The sequence below is a fragment of the Clytia hemisphaerica genome, unplaced genomic scaffold, assembly GCF_902728285.1.
Source record: "Clytia hemisphaerica strain Z4C2 unplaced genomic scaffold, Clytia hemisphaerica genome assembly, whole genome shotgun sequence".
NCBI lineage: Eukaryota > Metazoa > Cnidaria > Hydrozoa > Leptothecata > Clytiidae > Clytia > Clytia hemisphaerica.
Genome location: NW_027103758.1, coordinates 335,051 through 349,305, shown reverse-complemented (window position 1 = coordinate 349,305; position 14,255 = coordinate 335,051). Strand labels below are relative to the sequence as shown.

Genomic DNA, 14,255 nt, shown 5'->3' with positions numbered 1-14,255 from the left:
TTCATGTAGGTCTTCCAAAAAATATAATGAAAGTATGAGTTTTAATTGCAAAAGTATGAATTTTTTAAGACATTACACAATTACACTAAAAAAGCCTCTTTCAAGAGCAATGTAATGTACTCTACAACCTTATCACTTCATTTTTGATGCATAGTCATGATGTTTTTCTTAATCTACATTAAATTACCTTTCAAATGAGGGGTAACTTGATAGGTTTTTGAGAATTCTTTTTTTAGGCAACCTAGCAGTGAGATTTCGAGGTGGGCGTGGCCTTAAAGGTCCCGGTAGGGAAGTCTAAAAAGGTTTCTACCGAATTTGTTCTACTTTTTCTGAAATTATACATGTTTTGGCACATTTTGAAGGGGTAATCAGTTTATGATTCCAAAAATCCATTTTTAACATAGATCCCTAAAAATACATGCCTTGGGAAATATTTAATAATTGTTTTGATGACAATATGTTGAAATACGATGAGAATAATATATTATTCATATTTGTGATTTTCATTGTTTCATTAAATTTTAAGCCAAAATGGGCCATTTATTGACCTTTCAAGAACCAATATCTTTCCAGCACATTCACAAAACCCCATGATGTTATATATCATTGAAAGCAAAATTTTTAATAGATTCTGAATATCTAATTTTTTAAATCCACAATTTTGTTGGGTGAGAGCTGTAGTGTTAATCTCTACCTTATAGATGAATAATACAAAGTGATAAACAATAATATATGATAGCCAGTGGGGCTTTATGTGTAATCTGTAAATGGTAAACGTTCATATTGATTCTTGTGTTGGTTCAAGTTGGATTGTGTTCATCAAGTCTTCTGTTGGGAAGACTTATTATATTGGTTTATATTGCATCCGGTCAAGCAAGGATCAGCAATCACTAGGTTGGTAAATACCTATTTAACATTTGGTAGCAGAGGGAACAACGATCCACTATGGCAAACAAGAATGATATCAAAGCCCCGCCGGCATTGAAGGAGGATGTTCCTTACGAAAACTGGAAGAAGGAAATAACCATTTGGCAGCTCTTCACTTCGTTGGAGAAGAAGAAGCAGGGCTTGGCAATTTTATTATCTCTTGAAGGCAAAGCAAGGGAAGCTGCGCTGGAGTTAGAGGTGGACGAGTTAAATAAAGATGATGGTGTGAGCAAGGTGCTTGCACAACTAGATAAACTGTATCTCAAAGATAAGCTGCAACTCTCGTTTCAAGCATATGACAGTTTTCGGAAGTTTAAACGACCCAATGATATGCCAATTGCAGATTTTGTTGTCGAGTTTGAACGCCTGTACAACAAAGCCAAAGCTTACGAAATGATTCTTCCTGATGGTATCTTAGCGTACGAGTTCCTCAATAATGCAAACATCTCAGATTCACACGAAAAGTTAATTAGAGCAACAATGACTGAGCTATCTTACAATTCAATGAAAGACCAACTACGCAAGGTTTTTGGAGATTTGAGCCTCTCGGTATCTTCAAACAAGAGCAAGGATGTAGGTGCTGTAAACAATCAGGTGAAGTTTGAGTCGCGAGATGAGATGACATTTGAGACAACAAGCAGAGACGAGGAAGCAGAAGAAGTTTACTATGGAAATTACCGTGATAGATCAAATCGTGGTGGAAGATCTCGACCTAATCGTGGACGATTCAATCTTAGAGGTAGAGGAGGTCGTGGACAGCATGGTGGTGCGGAAAGAAGACATCAAGATGGAAAACCAAGACGAAACCCATCTGGACCAGACGGTGCTCCTTCAACTTGTATGGTTTGTGGATCAGTGTTTCATTGGGCCAGGGATTGTCCTGATTCATATGAAAATCTAATGAAGCACAAGAACAAGAGCAAAGAAGATGACGAGATAGCCTTATTTAGTGACACTTTAAAGCAGTTTGTGGGAGAAACCCTTGGCACAGCAGTGTTGGACTCTGGATGTACAAAGAATGTATGTGGAAAAACGTGGCTTGGATGCTATCTAGAGACACTGGACAAAAATCAACTATCAACTGTGAAGGAATTCAAAAGCAGCACAAGCTTCAAGTTTGGCAATGGAGATAGTGTGGAATCATTGAAGAAAGTAAAGGTACCAGCATACATTGGAGGAAAGAATGTATTTATCGAAACTGATGTCATCGATGGAGACTTACCTTTACTTTTGAGCAAAGATGCCATGAAAAAGGCTGAAATGAATATTGATTTCATCCACGACAACGTCACAATTTTTGGACAAACTCAAAAGCTTATGTTCACTTCCTCTGGTCACTATTGCATCCCACTCGGATATTGCACAAATGATCTCAACAGCAACAGAAAATCTGAATGCGATAGTTTGGCTTTATTTGGTTCTACAAACTCAGTAGAAGAGAAGAAAGGAATGATGCAAAAACTACACAGACAGTTTAGTCATGCGCCCTATCACCGAATCAAAAGTCTTTTGAAAGATGCTGGCGTTGATGATCAAGAAAATATTGACGTTCTGAAAAAGGTGTGCGAGTCTTGCAAGATATGTCAAGTGTACAAAAAGACACCCCAAAGACCTGTTGTTGGTTTGTCGATGGCACATCACTTAAACGAAACTGTTGCTATGGACTTGAAGGAGTGGAAAGAAGGATCCTCTAAAACATGGTTTTTGCATCTAGTTGATCATGCAACTCGGTACAGTGCATCATCGGTCATCAAGAGCAAGAAGAAAGAAGTTATCGTTGGACAGTTATTTGACATCTGGATAAAGATTTTTGGTTACCCAAATAAGTTTCTTGTTGACAATGGGGGTGAGTTCGACAATCAAGAGTTCCAAGATTTTTGTGAAAATCTCAATATCAAAATCAAGACTACAGCTGCTGAAAGCCCATGGAGCAATGGATTGGTTGAGCGACATAATGGAATCATTGGAGAGAATGTTACCAAGATTGTGAGGGATGTAGATTGTGAATTACGAATCGCATTATCGTGGGCAGTTAGCGCAAAGAATGCATTACACAATATCCATGGTTTCAGTCCTAATCAGCTTGTTTTTGGTAGAAATCCGAATTTCCCATCAGTACTTACCGACAAACTACCTGCGCTTGAAGGAAAGACAACAAGTGAAGTCGTACGTGACAACTTAAACGCCATGCACTCAGCAAGAAAGGCCTTTGTAGCTTCTGAAGCATCAGAGAAGATTCGAAGAGCTCTGCGACACAATGTTGGAAGTTCTGTGGATGTGAAATATGTCACTCAGGACTCTGTGTATTACAAAAGGAAAAATGATCCAAAATGGAAAGGTCCGGGTACAGTAATTGGGCAAGATGGTCAACAGGTGTTGGTTAAACATGGAAGTGTGTATGTGCGTGTACACCCTTGCCGACTCATGCTCGAGAAGTCAGAAGTTCAATACAACCCACCAAGAAATCAGGAGGATGTACCAAATCCAGATGCACCATCAACTCCTAGACAGCTCCCTCAAGGTGTGGACAGCGATTCCGATGATGATGACACACAAGAAATAACACCGACAAACAATGTTGAGCAACAAACTGAAGAGAATGGTATCGCTAGATCAGTAGCTGGACAAATGCAAGATAGTGTGGTACAGAAAAATGTCACACTACCGAAACCAAAACAAAAAGTTAAATATCTTCCAAGGGATGATACCAATTGGAAAAATGTAGAAGTCATTTCTCGGGCTGGTAAAGCAAATGGAAAATAAAAACATTGGCTCAATATTAAAAATGAAGACAATACAGTCGAGTGCATTGATTGGAAGAACAGTGTTCAAGAATGGCATCCAAATGAATCAAGTGATGAGGAGGCTAATGGCATAAATGGTGCAATAATTGAGGATTCCCAAGAAGCTGAAACCGTCTTTTACTCTGTCAACGGAATGGATGTTGACCCAGTTATGCTGAACGAATCTAAAGAAAAAGAGCTGGCAAATTGGAGAAGAAACAACGTTTACCAAGAAGTTCCCGATGCTGGACAAAAGTGTGTGTCAACAAGATGGGTGTTCACTGAAAAGTTTATTGATGGAAAGAAATCAATCAAATCTAGATTAGTGGCAAGAGGGTTTGAAGAAGACAGCTCGTTTCAAGTCAATTCACCAACCTGTAGTAAAGAAGCTTTGAGACTTGCTTCAACCTTGATGATGACAAATGGATGGAAATGTAACAGCATCGATGTTCGTGCAGCCTTTCTCCAAGGCAAACAAATCGATAGGGATGTGTTCATTAAGCCCCCACCAGAAGTTGAAAACAAAAACATCTGGAAACTGAATGTTTGTGTGTATGGACTATCAGATGCACCAAGAGCATGGTACCTTCGTGTCAAAGAGGTTTTGGCCTCACTTGGGGCTCGATGTTGCAAACACGATGCAGGATTATTCTACTCTCACAAAAATGGAAGTCTACAAGGGATAATTGTCATTCATGTAGACGATTTCTTCTGGGGTGGCACCATGGATTTTGTGCAGAAAGTTATCCAACCATTCAAACAAACGTTCGAGATTGGAACAGAAGAAACTGGTTCGTTCAAGTATCTTGGACTCAATATCACACAGACAAAGAATGGAATCCAAATTGAACAAACACGATACTGTCAATCAATAAAGCCTATTCCTGTCAGCAAAGAGAGAAAAACCCAAAGGAATCTACCACTAGGAAGTGGTGAAACAAAGCAGCTACGTATGCTGGTTGGTCAGATGAATTGGGCTGCTACGCAAACCAGACCAGATATTTTGTTTGATTGCTGTGAACTTGCATCAAAGATGAAGAATGCTACTGTAGCCGACATCCTAGATGCTAATAAAGTGTTGAAGAAATTGCAAAATGATGTCATGATCAAGCTCCCACCATTGAAAGACATCAATCACCTAAAATTTGTTGTGCATTCTGATGCATCCTATGCCAACCTTAATGATGGAGGATCACAAGGAGGCTATATCATACTGCTATCAGACGATATCTCAAAGAAACTGTCACCAATTGCTTGGCAGTCAAAGAGGATCAAAAGAGTGGTAAAGAGCACTCTTGCAGCTGAAATGCTGGCACTTGTAGAAGCAGCTGAATCGTGCTATTGGCTCCAAAGCATTCTCAATGAGGTTTTGGGAACTGAAGGTTGTAGAATTGAGTGTTATATTGACAGTCAATCACTGTATAATGCTGCTAATTCAACAACGTCGTTGTCTGATAAAAGACTACGAGTTGACGTTGCAATCATTCGTGAAATGTTGCAAAATAATGAGATTTCAAAACTTGTTTGGGTTCCCTCAAAATCTCAATTAGCTGATTGCTTAACGAAGAAGGGTGCTAATACCTCTTCGATTGTCAATGTGTTGACAACGAATCAGCTTTAATGTAAAAATTTACCTGTTAATAATGATGTATATACTATTCTCTTCTTTTATGAAAAACAACCAACAAAAATGAGTAAAAAAAAAAAAAAAAAAAAAAAGAAGAGATATGAAGAGAAGAAACGAAACGAAATGGTAAATGTTCAAAGATGTATATAATGTATATATTGAAAACTTTGTCGTTCAACTATCCTGCCAAGACACGGTAGAACCTGCACTTTGCAGGGGGTCACCAGGGATGGGAACGAAATTGATTTTGTTGGTTGAATATGACTTTGTCAAAAATACAAAAAGACAAAGAAAGGGGAGATTGTTAATCTCTACCTTATAGATGAATAATACAAAGTGATAAACAATAATATATGATAGCCAGTGGGGCTTTATGTGTAATCTGTAAATGGTAAACGTTCATATTGATTCTTGTGTTGGTTCAAGTTGGATTGTGTTCATCAAGTCTTCTGTTGGGAAGACTTATTATATTGGTTTATATTGCATCCGGTCAAGCAAGGATCAGCAATCACTAGGTTGGTAAATACCTATTTAACATGTAGTGCTTTAAGTATTAAGTAGTTTTTTCAACAGCTGGGACAAGGTTTTTGCTTATTGCTACAGGAAAAGTGTGTAATCCGTTATCGGAAGTATCCTGATTTACATTCCAAATTTGGCTTTGAAAAGAAGTTAATATACGGTGGTGGAGCAAAATTGGTTTATCGAACTGATCGAACCGAAACCCATTGATCGAACACTCACAATCTTTTAAAAAATCTTAGAGTTCGATTAAATTTTTTAATCAAACTTTAATCGTTCGATGGAGTTCGATTAGTTCGATTGGTTCGACAAGTTTAAATCCACAATTTTGTTGGGTGAGAGCTGTAGTGCTTTAAGTATTAAGTAGTTTTTTCAACAGCTGGGACAAGGTTTTTGCTTATTGCTACAGGAAAAGTGTGTAATCCGTTATCGGAAGTATCCTGATTTACATTCCAAATTTGGCTTTGAAAAGAAGTTAATATACGGTGGTGGAGCAAAATTGGTTTATCGAACTGATCGAACCGAAACCCATTGATCGAACTTAATCGAACACTCACAATCTTTTAAAAAATCTTAGAGTTCGATTAAATTTTTTAATCAAACTTTAATCGTTCGATGGAGTTCGATTAGTTCGATTGGTTCGACAAGTTCGATTGATCGGGTCTGGTTTAAAGGCCAAAATATTTTTTAGCCCCCCCCCAAAAGTAAGGGGGGCTGAAGCTATGTTCCCCATATGTAAAATATAGAGCACTTTCGTTTCCCCCCCAAGCTTGCGAAAAATTAAGACTGCGTGTTGTCCTCGTGGATTTTCCTAGCGTAATTTATTTGTGTGATGTCAAAATGTTGTTGTTCTCTTCTCAGATTATTACTGATGGCAATTCAATCACTTACGGGATTGGACAATTGTTGACAATAGACCTTAGCTTACAAATCTCTAAAATCAATTGAGAGCATTACTAAGAGAATTATGATTGCTACCTTTCACAGACGACCAAAAAAAACTGCTACAGTGTCACTTAAGATAAGAGTAATCCAATGCCGCCAATGATGCATTGATGCTGTTTGTTCAGGCTGAAGATGTGACAAGTTTTCATTGTTTCTATTTCTATTTCTATTTGATAATTCATAGAAGGTTTTACAAAACCTATTCTCTTGAATATAAAACAAGAGGCCCAAGGGCATGAAGGCCCAGAGTCTAAAAACCAATAAACAGTGCTTTGTCATATCTAGTTTGTTTTCGCTTCCTTGAAGGCCGAGTTTCAATCCTTACTCGCACAAATTTCACACGGTGGGATCGCAAAAATCATGCTTTGGAAAATTTAGAAGGGAACAGGTACAAGAAATGAGAGTTAAATAACAATATCAATGTATTTATTTCTTTTAAACCTAGCAAACTCAAGGGGAATTCGGATTGGCTGAGAAAGCTGCAAGATGGGTTGAATTCGCTATTTAAATCTGAGCCGAGTAAACCGAGTAGATGCCGAGTATATCAATGTCAGCCGAGTAAATTCAAGTTTAGCCGAGTTTTTCGAATAAATCAGTGTAACAATTAAACGTGTTTGTCGAGTTAATCCGTATAAACTGAATAGATTCAAGTTTAGCTGAGTTTTCAAAGTAAATCCGTGAAAGCCAGTGAAAGCTGAATAGATGCAAGCTGATTTATACTATTGTTGCACTCCACCTGATGATGATGATGCAATGGCACCTAAAACAGAAAAAATTCAATATATTAAATGTATACATCCCAAGATCTTCAATTAAAAGGGGTGTGTTAAAATAAAGCAACATTGATCTGTTGATGTGATTCTATGCGATTGAGCTCCCTACAAAGAATAATTACTTAATGTTATCACTGCCAAGGAGTTTCATTAATTATATAACATAAATATTTGTTGCATCTCCTTTCTATGAAACTTTTTCTCTCAGACCCCCCTCTTTTGCACTTTAAAGTCTCTTTTGAAGGGGTTTGGACTATGACTGACTAATCTTGAGGAAATAGACCAGGCGATGCCTCGCTGTCGCACCACTTTTCAATAGAACAATTCTCTTAGTGTTTTTTATTCTCACTGATAGGTAGGATTTAGAAATCCACAGGGTCGAAAATTTGGAGGTCAGAAATTCTCATATCTAATATGACCAACAGGTAGGGCTTGAAGAGTAGATGAAAAAAGTGGCCTCAGTACGCTCATAGTAAAGGTCAGGTATGTTTTTGGAAAAAGTGTGATTATTTAGAATCACTCAAGCGTTATCTTCCACTTCAAACCGAGAAAGTGACAGAGAACTCACCAGTATTGATCTTCTGTTGCCTATGTCTTTAAGGTTGATTGAGCAGACCAGCGCAGGACACTGTAAAGAAAACAAAAAGATTAGTATCTGTCTGAAAATGACAGTATTTTTCACTGATTACACCCAAGTCAGTTCTCACCTAAGTTAAAACTTCTCCTGACTTGTTTTGTGCTACTGCTTTTTTGGACGCATCTGGGATTAAAACAAAGGTTCTTAAATTTTAGGGCAGACTCAAACCCACTCCCCCTCCTGGGTCACTTTTTGAAAATGGTTTGGTGAGAGGGAATTCTGGTCTCAGAGTACTGTTGCTCTATTGCCACGTTCTTTTGAGAAAAATTGTGACCTGCGTTTCGAACTAGCCAGTCAAACGACAATCAAACCAATAAAATACCAGCAATACTGTAGACCTTTTGATTTTACAGCAACAATATAAAAAATGGTATGCATCCCCTATTTTGTATCCACGCAATAGGGCAGCAAGCTAAAACATGTTCCGTTCGCGTCATCTTCAAATCCAGTCGGTCGGTCAGTAGTAAATTTTGTCGGGTTTTTTAAATCTAGTAAATCCCGAAGAATCAAGTCGGCAATCAACAAAATCTCTTGCCGCCATCTTTAATTTGTCAAATTAAATGTGCGCGCGCATGTGTGAACCTTAAAAGCAGACCTTATTTTTGGCTCTCGGGGATATTGGCCCTACCGCGTTGCCTTTCCATCCGCCATATTGAATTGTATGCAAAAATTATGGTGGCCGAATTGCAGTGGTGAAATTCCCTGAGAAAGTATGCAAAACATATGCAAAAAGAAAGTATTAAAATATAAAACTTACATGCATAATTAGCATTATAATAAAGTGTAATCTTGTAGAAGAAAGATTAAATTTGCTTCTTTTGAAAACTAGAAATAACCAAATTCGCCCACTTCTTAGATTAAGCACTTCAAAAAACCATAACATTAGACATAAACAGCTGAAAAATCACCCACGAAGGTACAAAAATAATCCTTATTCGGCTGACGGTAAATTATTCTCCTGGGAATAGAACCGCAAAACGATCAAATCAAAACATCTATCTGAACCCGCTGAATGCGTGACGTCATAATTACTGCTTTCAGTTTGCTTGTTTTGAAAGTTGATGTGTGTACTCCGTCTTCGTGGAATTTTTTAATGGCATGAAAACAGAATATGCAATGTCTTTAAGAACAAATTCCTAAAAGGCTTTTGTTGTTCGGTAAATAATTCTTTTTGGATTAAGAAATTCCATCTTTTATTGTTCTAATAATTATAAAATTTATTTGTAAGATGCTTCGTTGTCTTTTTAATCTTTGTGTAAACTTGCATATGTTTTGCATATTTTCCAACTAAATCCAACCACGGCTTTTTCGTACCTATATTTTTGCATACAATTCAAGATGGCGGATGGAAAGGCGAAAAGGTCTATTTCGACTTGAAAATTTCAATAAGGGTACATGAAAAAGCTCGAACGCGACTCAATGTGGGTTAAGTAAACTAAAACTTGTAGCGAATGATGATTCAAAGAAGTGCTTAGCTATCAAAAACTTTTTCTGACATTTTGCCGACTTGTACGACTCGGGATTAATGTTTTGAAGGTGAGTCGGTTGGGCGACGTGAACGGAACATATTTTAGCTTGCCACCTAGATAGGAAAATTTAAACCACTATTGGGGCTGTCCACATTGTATTTGTGCACTGAAAATGTTCAAATTTGGGTTCCCCCCGCCCCTGTTCCAAAGCGTATGCAAATGTCTACCATTCCAGTCTGTAAATGGGGGGGGGGTAGACGACACAGAATTTAAGTCAAAATGATTTAAGGAAGTCGGATGTCCGGTGTCGGAGAAAGATATTTTTTCCCACCGGACAATCAAAACACTGGGCATGACCAGTCCGGTGCGTACGGTGTTTCTTAATTTTTTGTTTCATAAATGTCAGGCGTCCAAAATTCCCTGTATGCAACACCGGACTGACACTGGACTTATTGCGTCCGGTGTAGCGAAAGGATACTTTTTGCCACCGGACAAATACACCAGACAGTCCGGTGCGTCGGCACGGTCCTATAAAATCTGGAGTATCAATCTTTGATCGATCTCCCAATCCGGATCAATAACTAATCCATAAATCACATCTCATCCTATTGAGCGCAGGGGTCTGGAATGAAATTCCAAGGCCCTGATTTTTACAGAAAACTATGTCGTCCGCAGGGGTAAATATAAAGATGACGAAGTTTAAATAAAAAGGTCTAAGTGCTATCTATTTTGACAGCAAGGAAAAACCAACATACCTTTCAAAAATTATAATCCTTATTGTTCATGGTACTTGGAAGCAGGAGAGATGTTGCCACAACACGGTTGAATGACAAAAAAAATTAAACAGAAATTGTATACAAGCATCCTTCTTCTTTCTCGATAAGATTTTGAAAGGAAGTTTCGCAGAAATCCAACCACGTTGTTGAGAGCTAGTCTGGGCATAGGCTGATTGAATTATAAATAACGAACATTGTGGTCTGAACGAAAATCTAAGTTCTAAACCAACCTGTTAGTCTTTCCCGAACAAAAAATATAGCGCGAAGTTGTAGATCTCAATTATTGTTTTATTTATCTGTTCAAGCCTCTCCATTATGGCCAAACAGCCTGGATGGTTTTTTATTATATGACGGAATGCGGCTAATAGCTTAGCGTAACACACGAGCACGACTCTCTTGAAAGGCCCAGTACGCTAAAGCTCTGGGCCAAAAAAGAAATTTAAAACAAAAATAAAGAAATACTAAAAAAAATCTAGGATTGAAATATGAAAATATATACAATGAATGATTGGTTTAAATAATGTTAATGTTAATGTTAATGTTTTTAAAATAATTATTTTCTAATAATGAAATAGAAGGATGAAAAGTGGTTGAGAAGAAAATAAAAATCGTAGAGATTATGATTTATGTCACATTTATTGTTTCCCTAGGTTGTGCGCTTTAATCAGTATTCTTTCATGTAGGTAGCAACGTTTTTGTATAAAGATAATCTCTTGTTTTAGCGTGACGTGGTACATGGCGGGACGTGGTTCATGGTACTAGAAAGGTTTTTTTACTTTTTAGTACCATCACGTCACTAAATAACATGATGTCTGTGAGTTTAGTACCAGCCTGTACCAGCCAAACCTGACCCCCTGTTGTCAGTCAAAAGACATGCCACGAAACTGCCAGTAACAGAAAAATCCTTCTTCTAAGATAAGATAGCTGTACATACGTATTGACCCGCTTATTTTGGTTTTAAGAATGGCAAATGTCTGATCTGTGGACGTTGTCCAGAAAGTGAATTTGACCACGGATCAAATTTGGATACAGATCTTTTTGTCAATGTGTTAATGTGTCAACTAATGTAGGAATTGTATTGTGTTGAAATTTAGCCTAGCCTAATTGTCAGCTTTCAGGGAGGTGTGTTAAAAGAACATCGAGATCTTATTTATCCAAACAAAAACATGTTGTTCTATATAAACTATCCAAAACTGTCTTGTTCCCAGAAACTGAGATGAAAAACTATTGTCTGATTTCAGATGTTACTCAGGGCATCTTAGGTAGCCTGTTGTGCAAATTCATGTTAGTCCTCTTTTCTCCAAAAAAGCAGATCCTCTGTTTTCCTTACATTTTTTAAAGTCAGAAAATCATGACAGGTTTCCAGACAGTTGACTTTCTTCTGGAACAACACTAAGCTTTGAAGCACACTAGATGCGAAAGATGTTACTTTGAAACCACATATTCATGACCCATTTTGAAATATGTAAATTCAGTTAGATTCATTGGCTGAACTGGTGCTTTCCAGATATTCTACAGTGCAGGTCATTCCAAATACCAAGTTTATCATCATTCCCAGAGTTTATTTGTCATTTTTGAACCTTATTGTTCTTTTAAAGTTGTTCATGTGAAAATGAAGAATGTACTTTAAATAAAATCTGTTTTAAAGGTTTGAAAGAAGAAGAAAAGACAATTTCTTTTAAAAACATTCTTTTAAAGAATAAAACTGATTTCCATGTCTCTTGTTCATGTGTTTTAAGAAAGAAATCTAAAAATTACAAAGTCTTCTCAATAAATATCATTTAGGAAATCTAGTTTGATTTTTAACAATTCATTTCATATGATTATCCTATGCATTGGGCAAGCTGGTTGTCAAATTGGAGAACAAATCATTGAACAAGAAGCCAAATTCAATCCATCCAGTGGTTATTACTCAGCACTTTTTGTGGATGTCGACAACAAAATAATTAACGTGTTGAATGAATCAAAAGTGGTTTCAAAATTTGTCAAAAAGGTTAATTTGATAAAAGGAGATAGTGGATGTTTAGACAAGTTTACAAAGAAAGATAAAACTGAAAAGTTTATTCAAAATATTCTTGATCACTTGAGAGATGAGATCATTCAACAAAATAATGATTGCTGTAAGTTCTTTTCATTTGGATTCTAGTTGAGAAACATCAGACTTTTCCAGGAGTAAAATCAAACTTGTGGCTCTTATTAGATTGCTTTTAAAGATAAAAACTTTTCGATTTTGGAGTTAATAATTTCATCTTTTTACTTTTAGTTTGATCTTATTTCAGATATAGCGTTTGTTCACAGTTTGATTGGATCCACTAGCTGTTCCCTGTTGAAAATTATATCAGAGGAAATTTCAGAACGATTTGAAAATGTCAAGATTGTGTCATTTACAACTTTGCCTTTCAAAGAAGGAGAATCTTCATTTCAATACTACAATGCGATGCTCTCACTGAATGTGTTAAGGTGAAAAAGGTTTTCTCTGTGTTACTGTAGTGATTGTTAACTTTTTTTTTATTTCTTATTGTTAATAGACTCATAGAATCATAATTTTCTTATTCAACATTATTATAATTATTTATAATTTTGTATTTTTTCTCCTTTGTTAGGTACTTTAGCCTATGTTTCCTAATCAGTAATGACCATATGCTCGAAGAGGTTTCAAAGATGAGGTCATCAAAGAAGTCAATCAGTTTTTCTGAAATAAATCAAATCATTGCAAGTCAAATTCACATGATATTAAAAACACTTGACAGACCCAGTCAAAAAAGGAGGCATCTGAGTTCAGATAGAGATACCATACCAGAAAAAGACCCAAAAATTTTAAATGCGATTGCAGATTTTTCCTCCTTCAATTGCCTCTATTTTATGAGCATTGGAATGGTTGAGATAAACAATGATTTGGGTTATAAGAAATCGTTAACAAAACTTTCACGGAAATGTGTCAGTTACTTGAAGCTTGGGAATCAAAAGGAAAAGCCAGCTTTACACAGAGCTCTTTTGTTTTGTGAAGCAACTGATGAAAATCAACACATTCTTAGTGCTTTCTCAGAGTCATTTTCAACAAGATTTCAGGTTCAAGCCAAAAGTGAAGAAACATTTAGAGTCTATGAGAATACTCGAGGTAATTATGTTACTGTGTTATTTTATCTTTTGCTATTTATATGATCTTTCTATTGCTATAAAAATAAACTTAATGATAATAAAAACAGTAGGAAATGTTGCCTGTATGCTGTTTTTAACCACTTTATTAACTTTTTAGGTATTGCAGGTAGATCTCAATTTGGTTCTGGAGAAAAAACATTATGTTCAGTATGCTTCCAAAGCCATCATTTAGTTCGATACATGACCATGATATCTGAAAAAGTTCAATTGATGCTTCTTCACAATGCTTTTGTCCAATATTATTCACAAAGGGGCCGAAAAGGGAAGAAAGCAACGGCCAATGGAAAGGTTGGTTGCAACATTTTTCTTGTAAATCTTGAAATCACACCTTGATATAGTACTTTCTAGCGGTTTTTTATTACGTTTCTGTAGCACATTTCTATGTTGGAATTAGTGGTTTTATTCTTTACATTTTTAGCACAATTTGGAAATGGAATATGCAAGTTTTATGAATCATTTGTCAATGTTTACTTCTGATTGATGATCTGATAGATTTCAGAAAAAGATGTCCAAATTAGTTTATGTTTTTATTGTAGATAAAAATCTTGTACATTGTTTTAATTTGTTATTATATATTGATAAAAAATGACAAAAATCTCCTTTTTCTTCTACAGTAAGTATCGATTCAGGTATTATATTT

At 36.4% G+C, this 14,255-nt stretch overlaps 1 protein-coding gene and 1 long non-coding RNA gene across 2 annotated transcripts; one reads left to right on the top strand and one right to left on the bottom strand.

Moving 5' to 3' along the window:
* Nucleotides 1-7,497: 7,497 nt before the first annotated feature.
* Nucleotides 7,498-10,523, bottom strand: LOC136805553 (uncharacterized). The gene is made up of 3 exons (XR_010846417.1): nucleotides 10,436-10,523; nucleotides 8,143-8,202; nucleotides 7,498-7,561 (listed from the first exon to the last, which is right to left on the bottom strand). It is a non-coding gene; the product is annotated as an uncharacterized lncRNA (long non-coding RNA).
* Nucleotides 10,524-12,201: 1,678 nt separating this feature from the next.
* LOC136805548 (tubulin gamma-2 chain-like) lies at nucleotides 12,202-14,195 on the top strand. The gene is made up of 5 exons (XM_067062117.1): nucleotides 12,202-12,576; nucleotides 12,736-12,916; nucleotides 13,060-13,574; nucleotides 13,713-13,903; nucleotides 14,034-14,195. Exons 1-5 carry the CDS (start codon nucleotides 12,276-12,278, stop codon nucleotides 14,094-14,096), a joined length of 1,251 nt encoding a protein of 416 aa, XP_066918218.1. The 5' UTR covers nucleotides 12,202-12,275; the 3' UTR covers nucleotides 14,097-14,195.
* The last annotated feature ends 60 nt before the right edge of the window (nucleotides 14,196-14,255 follow it).